General features: G+C 44.7%; 1 protein-coding gene across 1 annotated transcript; it reads left to right on the top strand.

Moving 5' to 3' along the window:
- Positions 1 to 4,910: 4,910 nt before the first annotated feature.
- Positions 4,911 to 7,822, top strand: LOC122645221. Its single transcript, XM_043838551.1, has 2 exons — positions 4,911 to 5,212; positions 6,733 to 7,822. The coding sequence occupies exons 1-2, from the start codon at positions 4,911 to 4,913 to the stop codon at positions 7,820 to 7,822; spliced, it is 1,392 nt and encodes a 463-aa protein (XP_043694486.1).
- Positions 7,823 to 12,055: the final 4,233 nt, after the last annotated feature.

The raw sequence follows: 12,055 nt of genomic DNA, 5'->3' as shown, positions 1-12,055 counted from the left end.
CTAATCTATCTGAAAGTAAAATTCCTTCAGCCAACTTCCGAACTGATTAACTTAGCCCATATTAGTCGGGTTCACTATTATAATAATAAGTTTACGGAAATGGGAGACAGAGATCTATAGGTGAAACTAATTTAGAGGAAATATCGGCCCAGTTCTAAGATTCTCTGGACCGACAGAATGAGACCCAATCCAAAAGAAAGTACTAAAATTCTTAGGTCCAACTTCCGGGCGCAATAACTGCGCCCATAATCGTTCGGTTAACCATTAGAATATGTGTTACGAAAATGGGAGAAGGATCTATAGGTGAAACTAATTTAGAGGAAATATCAGCCCAGTTCTTGGATTCTGTTGACCGAAAGAATGAGACCCATTACAGCAGAAAGTACTGAAATTCTTAGGGCCAACATCTAGGCGTAATAACTTTGGCCATACTCGTCTAGATCACCATTATAATGATGTGTTTTAGAAAAGTGAGATAGAAATCTGATGGTGAAACTGATTTATAAGAAATTTCAACCCAGTTCTTGGATTCTCTGGACCGACAGAATGAGACCCAATCCAGTAGAAAGTAGTAAAATTCCTTGAGCAAATTTCCACAGAGAATTAATCAGCCCATACTCTTCCGGTTCGCAATTATAATGAAACGTATTCAAAAATTCAAGATAGAGATCTTTAGGTGAAATTGATTTAGAGGTAATATCGGCCCAGTTCTTGGATTCTCAGGACCAAATAAATGAGACCCAATCTAACTGAAAGTAATAAACTTCCTAGACCCAACTTCCGGGCTGATTAACTTTGCCTATATTTGTCGGGTTCGCTATTATAATAATAAGTTTACGAAAATGGGAGATAGATATCCGTTGGTGAAACTAATTTAGAGGAAATATCGGCCCAATTCTTGGATAGTCTAGACCAACAGAATTGGACCCAATCCAAAAGAAAGTACTAAAATTCAGAGGGCCAACATCCAGGGCGAGTAACTGTGCCCAAACTCATTCGGTTAGCCATTAGAGGTGAAACTAATTTAGAGGAAATATCGGCCCAGTTTTGGGATTCTCTCGACCGAAAGAATGAGGCCCATTCCAACAAAAAGTACTAATTTTCTTAGGGCCAACATCCAGCCATAATAACTTTGCCCAGACTCTTCTGGATCGCCATTATAATGATGTGTTTACGGACAAGGGAGATAAAGATCTGTAGGTGAAACTGATTTATAGCAAATTTCGGACCAGTTCTTGGATTCACTGGACTGACAAAATGAGACCCAATCCAGTAAAAAGTAATGAAATTCCTTATGCCAACTTCCGGGCGTAATTAATTTGCCCATACTCGTCTGTTTCGCCATTACAATGATATGTTTTCGGAAAAGGGAGATAGATATCTGTAACTGAAACTGATTTAGAGGAAATATCAGCCCAGTTCTTGGATTCTCTGGACCGACAGAATAAGACCAACTCTAGCTGAATGTAATAAAATTCCTTCAGCCAACTTCCGGGCAAAATTAATTAGCCCATACTCTTCAAGTTCGCAACTATAATAAAACGTATTCAAAAATTCAAGATAGTGATCTTTAGGTGAAACTGATTTAGAGGTAATATCGGCCCAGTTCTTGGATTTACAAGACCGACAAAATGATACCCAACCTAACTGAAAGTAAAAAAAATTCCTTGAGCCAACTTCCGAGCTGATTAACTTTGCCCATATTTGTCAGGTTCGCTATTATCATAATAAGTTTACGGAAATGGGAGACAGAGATCTATAGGTGAAATTATATAGAAGAAATATTGGGCCAATTCTTGGGTTCTCTGGACCGACAGAATGAGACCCAATCGAAAAGAAAGTACTAAAATTCCTAGGGCCAACTTCTGGGGGGAATAACTGGGCTCATAATCGTTCGGTTAGCCATTAGAATGTGTTTCGAAAATGGGAGAAAGATCTGTAGGTGAAACTAATTTAGAGGAAATGCCAACCTAGTTCTTGGATTCTGTTGACCGAAAGAATGAGACCCGTTCCAACAGAAAGTACAAAAATTCTTAGGGCCAACATCCAGGCGTAATAACTTTCGCCATACTCATCTGGATCGCCTTTATAATGATGTGTTCTACAAAAGGGAGATAGAGATCTAAAGGTGAAACTGATTCATAGGAAATTTCGGCCGAGTTCCTGGATTCTCTGGACCAACAGGAATAGACCCAATCCAGTAGAAAGTAGTTAAATTACTCGAGCCAACTTCCAAGGAGAATTAATCAGCCATACTCTTCCGGTTTGCAATTATAATGAAACTTATTCGAAAATTCAAGATAGAGATCTTTAGGGTGAAACTGATTTAGTGGTAATATCGGCCCAGTTCTTGGTTCTCAGAACCGACCATATGAGACCCAATCTAACTGAAAGTAATAAACTTCCTAGACCCAACTTCCGGGCTGATTAACTTTGCCTATATTTGTCGAGTTCGCTATTATAATAATAAGTTTACGGAAATGGGAGAAAGATATCTGTAGGTGAAACTAATTTATAGGAAATATCAGCCCAGTTCTTGGATTTCCTGAACCAAAAGAATGATACCCAATCCAAAAGAAAGTACTAAAATTCTTAGGGCCAACTTCCAGGGAATTTTTATCCGCAGCTGTACGCATAGTGCGGTGCAGCAGCGTCCTTGTGCGCACAGCAGGCCCCATTGTGCAGACATGGCAGCTCCTGCGCCTCACGATGCGTACAGCAATGGCTGCTGTACTGGAGGGGAAAAAGGTCCACTTCCAGGTAGAGTAGCTGCGCCCATACTCGTTCGGTTAGCCATTAGAGGTGAAACTAATTTAGAGGAAATATCGGCCTAGTTCTTGGATTCTCTTGACTGAAAGAATGAGATCCATTCCAGCAAAAGGTACTAAAATTCTTAGGGCCAACATCCAGGCATAATAACTTTGTCCATACTCGTCTAGATCGCGTGTTTTCGAAAAAGGGAGATAAAGATCTGTACGAGAATCTGATTTACAGGAAATTTCGGCCCAGTTCTTGGACTCTCTGCACCGACAAAATGAGACCCAATCCGATAAAAAGTAGTAAAATTCCTTGAGCCAACATCCGTGCAGAATTAATTTGCCCATACTCGTCCTGTTGGCCATTATAATGATATGTTTTCGTAAAAGGGAGATAGATATCTGTAACTTAAACTGATTTAGAGGAAATATCAACCCAGTTCTGGGATTCTCTGTACCGAAAGAATGAGACCGAATCTAGCCGAAAGTACTAAAGTTCCTTGAGCTAACTTTTGGGCGGAGTAAATTTTCCCATATTAATCCGGTTTGCAATTATAATGATACATGTACGAAAATGGGGATAGAGATACTTAGGTGAAACTGATTAATAGGAAATATCGGCAGAGTTCTAGGATTCTCTAGACCGACAAAATGAGACCCAATCTAATTGGAAGTAAAATTCCTTGCGCCAGCTTCCGGGCTGATTAACTTTGCCTATATTTGTCGGGTTCACTATTATAATAATAAGTTTACAGAAATGGGAGATAGAGATTTGTAGGTGAAACGAATTTAGTGGAAATATCGGCCCAGTTCTTGGATTCTCTTGACCGACAGAATGAGACCCAATCCAAAAGAAAGTACTAAAATTCTTAGGGCCAACTTCCAAGCGGAATAACTATGCCCATAATCGTTCGGTTAACAATTAGAATATGTGTTTCAAAAATGGGAGAAAGATCGGTAGGTGAAACTAATTTAGAGGAAATATCAGCCCAGTTCTTGGATTCTGTTGACCAGAAGAATGAGACCCATTCGAGCAGAAAGTACTGAAATTCTTAGGGCCAACATCTAGGCGTAATAACTTTGTCCATACTCGACTGGATCCCCATTATAATGATGTGTTTTAGAAAAGCGAGAGAAAGATTTGATGGTGAAACTGATTTATAAGAAATTTCGACCCAGTTGTCAGATTCTTTGGACCGACAGAATGACACCCAACCGCTGACTCATCTCTCCTCTTCTTCCCCCTACTCTCGAGAATGGTCTCCCTGTTGCTCACTGCCCGGACTCTCTCCTCTCCCCTGAAATTCCTAAATAGAGCTCTTATCAGGTCGACCACTTTCTTGGACCGAGGCCTCCCTTCAACCTCGTCAAAGCCTCTCTTACAAAGCAATGGAAATCTGCCGGCTCCTTTGATACCTTTATCTTTGCCACTGGGGTGCCTGTGTTTCGATTCTTCTTGGAAGAGACCAAGGCTCGTGTCCTTAATGGAGCTCCCTGGATGGTTGGCTCCAAGCCTATCTTCCTCTGTCAATAGAGCCCCCATCTCCTCCCCCACAAGGTCGACTTCAGCACTGTACCCTTGTGGATCACCCTCCCAGGACTTCCTCTGCACTACTGGTCTCGTGAGTGCCTCAGTCGTCTTGGCTCTGTCTTTGGATTCCCGCTGCATACTGACGCTCGCACACTCAAAATGGACCGCCTCTCCTACACATGGATTTGCGTAGATGTCTCAGCTAAGTCCGCTCCTCCCTCGTGCATCACTGTTGTTGAAGACGATGGCTTCAGTTTTATCAAGCATGTGAAGTTCGATTGGCTTCCTCCTCGCTGTAGCCACTGCAAGACTTTTGGCCATCTAACGAAAGACTGTGTCGTCGTTGCTCCATTATCCATTGCAGCCATTGTTGCCTCCACTGACGTAGCCACTGCGGCCTTGGAGACACCTTTGAGTTCCTCTTTTGATGAAAATTCCTCATCTCCTCCTACGATGCCTCCCCCGGCGACTCCTGTGGAAGCCTCTGCTCCCCTGCCCCGGTGAAAGCTTCTCCAGGCCCTCTCCCTGAAGCTTCGTATGGTTCACCGCGACGTGGAAGATCGACCTCCCATCGCCGTCGTAACAACCTGCAACCTCTTTGCTTTGTTCAACCCTCAATGGTAATGTCCTTGGTATCTGTTCCTGCTGCCACTGCACCTCCTGAAGCCCTACTCTGTGTGCCCGGCAAAAGTCTTGGTTTGATCGATAAAGCTACCGACGACGAAACTCTTCAACCTGATCTCCTTGACCAGTTGTTGTCGTTATCTCATCAATTGCGCTCTGAAGATCTGCCTGGGCTTGGGATCTCCATCGAAGCTCTACCCTTGCCGGAATTGGGTTTTTGCAGGACTGGTTCTGTCCCCTCGAGTAACCTGGAACGAGGCCTTTGCCTTTCACGTGAAACTCCTTCGGGTCCAGCGCATAGGTATAAACCCCCCACCTCTTCGTCGGTTTTTAATCCCCCACACCTGGTTCAACCTTTAATTACATCTTTACCCCCCTTCTACCTACCCCCCCTCCACGTAGCTTCCCACACCTGACCCCAAATTCCCTTACATTTCCCCTCTTGGACCCTCCTTAGCCCACCCATCTTCACTACCCGGCCCTACATCTTTACCCCCCTTCTACCTCTCCGCCCTCTAGCTGGCTTCCCACACGTGACCCCAAATTCCCTTACATTTCCCCTCTTTGACCCTCCTTAGCCCACCCATCTCCACTACCCGGCCCATCTTCATGGCCCATCTCCCCCACCTCTCTCCCTCTCAGACCTTACCCTTGGCCCACCCGAGAACTCATTTACAGCCCAAATCAGTTTTTACCTATAATCTCCCAATCTTTCAACCCCCAACCCATCTTTATCAGAAAACCTACCCCAACCCTGTTCCCAATTCCGTCTCCTCCCAACCAACCCTCCCCCGTTCCACTTCGGTTCCCCTCCTTTCTTCCATGGTTAGATCCATCCTTGTCCCCCCCTCCCCTACCCAGCTAACCTTATCCGCTAAATTTCACCCTTTCCTTCCAGGGTTGGCTTTACCCCTTCACTCTCGTCGGCCTTTAGTGAGCAGCCCGGCGACACAAGAGCACCCCTTCTAGGACTTTACTGCCCCCTTTGCCTTAGTTTCCATGATGTCTGGTTTTATCTGGAATGTCCGTGGCCTAAACTCTTTGGCCAAGCATTTTGAGCTTCGTTCCTTCATTAAATCCTCCAACTTCAGCTTCTGTGCTCTCCTTGAGACTCGGGTTCTTCAGGATAATGCTCCCCGCATCGCTGCATCCATTGCCCCCTCTTGGTCCTTCCTCTCCAACTACTCCCACTCGCCATTTGGGTGGATCTGGATTCTCTAGGATCCCTCCAAACTCCACATCTCCCTATCCCACTCTTCCTCCCAATTTGCCCATCTTTGCTTAGCTTTCCACAATTCTCCCTCTCCCTTCTTTATCACGGTGGTTTATGCTTGCAATCAGGCCACCGACCCTCCGGACTGATCTCTCCCTCCTCAAGCCCAGCATCGATTCCCTTCTTTGGGGAATAGGTGGTACTTCAATGTTATCCGCTCCCAAAATTGGCAGAAAGGCCTATTCATCTTTCAGCGGACGACCCTTTCAATGACTGCATCGAGGATCTCGGCCTTGATGATCTCCGGTGGTCAGGTTCCCCTCTCACTTGGCACAGCCGTCGTGTAGGTCCAGACCGCATCGCCTATAAGCTAGATCGATTTCTCGTCAATGAAGTCTGGCTTTCCTCTCTCCCCCATTCCCATGCCTCCTTTCTCCTCCAAGGCCTCTCTAACACCGCCCCTGCCACATTTCCCTGAGAAGGCTTGGAGAATCCTGGTCTCATCCCATCCGCTCCCTCTAGTTGCCTTAGCTTGGAAGCTCTGCAACACCAAATCTGCTCTTCGGAGGTGGAAGGAATCTCTCCACCTTTGGCAATCTTCCTTCCAGGCTCTCTTCCTGTCGGTCCGATCTTTCTCTAATCCAATTTAAGCTCCAGTCCGACCCCCTCAACCCAGCTTTCGCCGCCGATGAGAAGAGACTCTCTAAAGAGTTATCCTCCCTCTCCCTCCTCGAGGAAAGCTTCCTACGCCAGAAATCTCGCTCCAAGTGGTTAGAGCTTAAGGACTCGAACTCTGCCTACTTCCACCGTACCCTAAAAGCTAGGCAGAACTCGAACTCCAACACCCTTCTTGTCTTTCCTGATGGAACCTCCCTCACTTCCCCCACCGATATCAAAGAGGCTGCCTCCTCCTCCTTCTCCACTCTCTTCAACCCCTCTCTCCCCTCCCCCTCTCCTATCCCCCCAGAGCTCATCGATAAGTTCATTCTCCCCACCCTCTTCAATTCCCTTATAGCCATCCCCTCTGATGATGATATCTCCCAGGTTATCCTTTCCCATAAGCCCAACAAGGCTCCCGGTCCTGATGGCTTCAGCATGGGTTTCTTCCTCAGCAACTGGGACTCTTTTAAAGGAGAGGTTTTCAAAGCCATCCGCAGTTTCTTTTTCAAGCCTGGTCAGCTAGCTCAGATCAATCAAACTTCCATCTCCCTCTGCAATCTCATCCATAAGTTCATTGCCAAGATTCTTGCCAATCGGATTAAGGCAGTCATTCCTTCCCTCGTCAGCCCCAACCAATCGGCCATCATTTCTGGCCGGAGCATTACGGACAACATCATTCTCTATTCTGAGATCGTCAGAGGCTTCGACCGCAAATCGCACTCCCCGACGGCTCTCCTTAAAATTGATCTCCACAAAGCCTTTGACTCCATCCGTTGGGATTTCATCTGTGATGTGCTCTCCCTCATGGGCTTCCCCCCTGTTTTCATTCATTGGATTCATGCCTATATCTCCTCCCCCTCCTTCTCTGTCCTGGTCAACGGCTCCCCCGACGGCTTATTCCGCTCTAAAGTTGGAATCCGCCAGCCCTGGAAATCCTTTCCAGGAGCCTCCAAACCAAAACTGATCTCCACCTCATTTCTGCTCTTCCAAAATGCAAGCATATCAACCTCTCCCATCTGGTCTTTGTCGATGACCTAATGATCTTCTCTAAGGCTACTCACTCTTCTATCTCTGCCATTATGGACTCGCTCCATCTCTTTGAGTTTCTCTCTGGTCTCCGTGTCAATCTCTACTAAAGAATCCCTCCGCTACTTTACTGGATTCTCCATTGGCTCTCTCCCAGTCATTTACCTTGGCTTTCCCCTGATTCCAGCCAGACTCTGGAGCCATCACTGTACTCTTATGCTCGATAACATTCGTAAGCGTCTCCAGCTTTGGAAAGGCAAACTTCTTTCTTATGCTGGAAGACAGGAATGTACCCACTCGGTCCTCCAAGCTTCCTACATCTACTGGACAGGTATCTTTAGCATCCCTAACTCCACCATCAAGGCCATTGAGCGCATCCACTGCGCCTTCCTTAGGAAGGGGACTGATACCCCCAGATTTCTCCACCCTGTCAGTTGGAAGTCCATTTGCCTCCCAAAATCCGAGGGTGGTTTGGGCCTCCGCCGCATCCGTGACTCCAACAAGGCGGGCATCCTTAAGCTACTCGGGAGAATCTCTTCCCGTCACGATTCTATCTGGGTTTCCTGGGTCTATTCTCATCTCCTTAAATCTGACTTCATCTGGACTGTCTCCATTCCTGCTGACTCCTCTTGGATTTGGCATAAGATCCTCTCCCTTCGCCCCCTTACCCTTCGTGGAATCTCCTCTTCCATTGCTAACGGCATCTCCACCTCTCTCTGGCTTGACCCTTGGCATCCTTTAGGGATCTTCTATAACCTTCTTAGCCCCAGAGCCATCTTCTCCTCCTTTTTTTTGCTTGGAAACTTTCCAGAGACCCTAGCCCTTCTGTCCCCTGACACAATTTAGCCTGGTTTAAAGAACACATCCCCGGCCATAGCCTAACCGTTTGGAGAGCCCTCAGACTTTGCCTGCCTACCCAAGCCTTCCTCATACATCGCACTATCCCCGCCACCCCTCTTGCAACCTTTGTTGGATTGGCTGTGAAGATATTCCTCATCTCTTCTTTGACTGCCCCTTTACCACCACTATTTGGAAAAAGCCCTGTCCTCTGTCTGCCCGCGTAGAAGAAGGATCTGAAGTTTTAACCACGAATGGCTCTGGTTGCTCAAGACTTTTCCTGGGAACTCCATTTGCGACATTATCGGGAAGCTAGTTTTTAGCGCTGCTATTCACCATATTTGGATGGAAAGGAATCTTTGGAGATGGACTTCCATATCGAGATCGTTTCATGTGATTTGGAAAGCCATCTCCTTCGATGTATCTTCCAAGCTCAGCTGTATCCATCAGAAGCATTCCACGGACAACCCTAAGAACAGGCATATTTTGATTTTTTGGGGCCTTAATATTACCCTTTTGCGGTCTTCCTCCCCTGCGTAGGCTGGTTGATCGCCCCCCCTTTTTTCTTTTTCTTCTTGTTCTCTCCCTTTCCCTCTCTTTCTTCTTCCCCTTTCTTCTATTTTTTGTTCTCTTCCCTGCCCCCTCTCGGGGTTCGATAATATACTTATTTACCAAAAAAAAAATTCCTTGAGCCAACTTCCAGGCTGATTAACTTTGCCCATATTTGTCGGGTTCGCTATTATAATAATAAGTTTCCGGAAATGGGAGATAGAGATTTGTAGGTGAAACAACTTTAGAGGAAATATCGGCCCAGTTCTTGGATTCTTTGGACCGACAAAATGAGACCCAATCCAAAAGAAAGTACTAAAATTCTTAGGGCCAACTTTCGAGCGGAATAACTGTGCACATAATCGTTCGGTTAACCATTAAAATATGTGTTTCGAAAATGGCAGAAAGATCTGGAGAAGAAACTAATTTAGAGGAAATATCAGCCCAGTTCTTGGATTCTGTTGACTGAAAGAATGAGACCCATTCCAGCAGAAAGTACTGAAATTCTTAGGGCCAACATCTAGGCGTAATAACTTTGGCCATACTCGTCTGGATCGCCATTATTATGAAGTGTTTTAGAAAAGAGAGATAGAGATCTGAAGGAGAAACAGATTTATAAGAAATTTCGACACAGTTCTTGGATTCTCTGGACAGACAGAATGAGACCCAATCCAGTAGAAAGTACTAAAATTCCTTGAGCCAACTTCCGGGGAGAATTAATCAGCCCATACTGTTTTGGTTCGCAATTATAATGAAACGTATTCGAAAATTCAAGATAGACATTTTTTGGGAGAAACTGATTTAGTGGTAATATCGGCCCAGTTCTTGGATTCTCAAGACCGACAAAATGAGACCCAATCTAACTCAAAGTAATAAACTTCCTAGACCCAACTTCCGGACTGATTAACTTTGCCTATATTTGTCGAGTTCGCTATTATACTAATAAGTTTAAGGAAATGGGAGATAGAGATCTGTAGGTGAAACTAATTTGGAGGAAATATCGACCCAGTTCTTGCATTCTCTGGATCGACAGAATGACACCCAATCCAAAAGAAAGTACTAAAATTCTTAGGGCCAACTTCTAGGGAATTTTTATCCGCTGTTGTATAGGCAGCGCTACTGTACACATCGTACGGTGTAGCAGTGGCCATGTGTGCACAGCGGGCCCCACTGCGCAGACATGGCAGCTCCTGCGCCGCACGATGCGTACAGCAGCGGCTGCTGTACTGGAGCGGATAAAGATCCACTTCCAGGCGGAGTAACTGTGCCTATACTCGTTCAGTTAGCCATTCGAGGAGAAACTAATTTAGAGGAAATATCGGCCCAGTTCTTGGATTCTCTTGATGGAAAGAATGAGACCCCATTCCAGAAGAAAGCACTAAAACTCTTAGGGCCCACATCTAGGCGTAATAGCTTTGCCCATACTCGTCTGGATCGCGTGTTTTCGGAAAACGGAGATAAAGATCTGTAGGTGAAACTGATTTACAGGAAATTTCGGCTCAGTTCTTGGACTCTCTGCACACCGACAAAATGAGACCCAATCTGATAGAAAGTAGTAAAATTCCTTGAGCCAACTTCCGGGCAGAATTAATTTGCCCATACTCGTCCGGTTTGCCATTATAATGATATGTTTTCGAAAAAGGGAGATAGATATCTGTAACTTAAACTGATTTAGAGGAAATATCAGCCCAATTCTGGGATTCTCCGGACCGACAGAATGAGACCCAATCAAGCTGAAAGTACTAAAATTCCTTGAGCTAACTTTTGGGCGGAATAAATTTTCCCATATTAATCCAGTTTGCAATTATAATGATACTTGTTCGAAAATGAGAGATAGAGATATTTAGGTGAAACTGATTAAGAGAAAATATCGGCAGAGTTCTTGGATTCTCTAGACCGACAAAATGAGACCCAATCTAACTGAAAGTAAAATTCCTTGAGCCAACTTTCGGGCTGATTAACTTTGCCCATATTTGTCGGGATTGCTACTATAATAATAAGTTTATGGAAATGGGAGATAGAGATCTGTAGGTGAAACTAATTTAGAGGAAATATTGGCCAAGTTCTTGGATTCTGTTGACCAAAAGAAAGAGACCCATTCCAGCAGAATGTAATGAAATTCTTAGGGCCAACATCTGGGCGTAATAACTTTGGCCATACTCGTCTGGATCGCCATTATAATCATGTGTTTTAGAAAAGCGAGATAGAGATCTGAGGGTGCAACTAGTTTATAAGAAATTTCGACCCAGTTCTTGGATTCTCTGAACTGACAAAATGAGACCCATTCCAGTAGAAAGTAGTAAAATTCCATGAGCCAACTTCCGGGAAGAATTAATCTGCCCATACTCTTCCAGTTCGCAATTATAATAAAACATATTCGAAAATACAAGATAGAGATCATTAGGTGAAACTGATTTTGATGTAATATCGGCCCAGTTCTTGTATTCTCAAGACCGACCAAATGAGACCCAATCTAACTGAAAGTAATAAACTTCCAAGACCCAACTTCTAGGTTGATTAACTTTGCCAATATTTGTCGGGTTCGCTATTATAATAATAAAGTATACCAAAATGGGAGATAGATATCCGTAGGTGAAACTAATTTAGAGGAAATATCGGCCCAGTTCTTGGATTCTCTAAACCGACAAAATGAGAACTAATCGAAAAGAAAGTACTAAAATTCTAAGGGCCAACTTCCAGGCGGAGCAGCTGCGCCCATAATCGTTCGGTTAACCATTAGAATATGTGTTTCGAAAATGGGAGAAAGATCTGTAGGTGAAACTAATTTAGAGGAAATGTCGGCCAAGTTCTTGGATTCTGTTGACCGTAAGAATGAGAACCCTTCCAGCAGAAAGTACT

This window comes from Telopea speciosissima, chromosome 11 (genome assembly GCF_018873765.1).
Source record: "Telopea speciosissima isolate NSW1024214 ecotype Mountain lineage chromosome 11, Tspe_v1, whole genome shotgun sequence".
Classification (NCBI taxonomy): Eukaryota; Viridiplantae; Streptophyta; class Magnoliopsida; order Proteales; family Proteaceae; genus Telopea; species Telopea speciosissima.
Note: the sequence above shows the minus strand (reverse complement) of the source record. Positions and strands in the feature narration are given on the sequence as shown.

Bases quoted from the DNA above. Each gene is read 5' to 3' on its own strand.
- LOC122645221 (XM_043838551.1), top strand. From the start codon at position 4,911: ATGTCCTTGGTATCTGTTCCTGCTGCCACTGCACCTCCTGAAGCCCTA. The intron at 5,213-6,732 runs GTATAAACCCCC...TCTTCCTTCCAG, and splicing joins CCTTCGGGTCCAGCGCATAG to GCTCTCTTCCTGTCGGTCCG.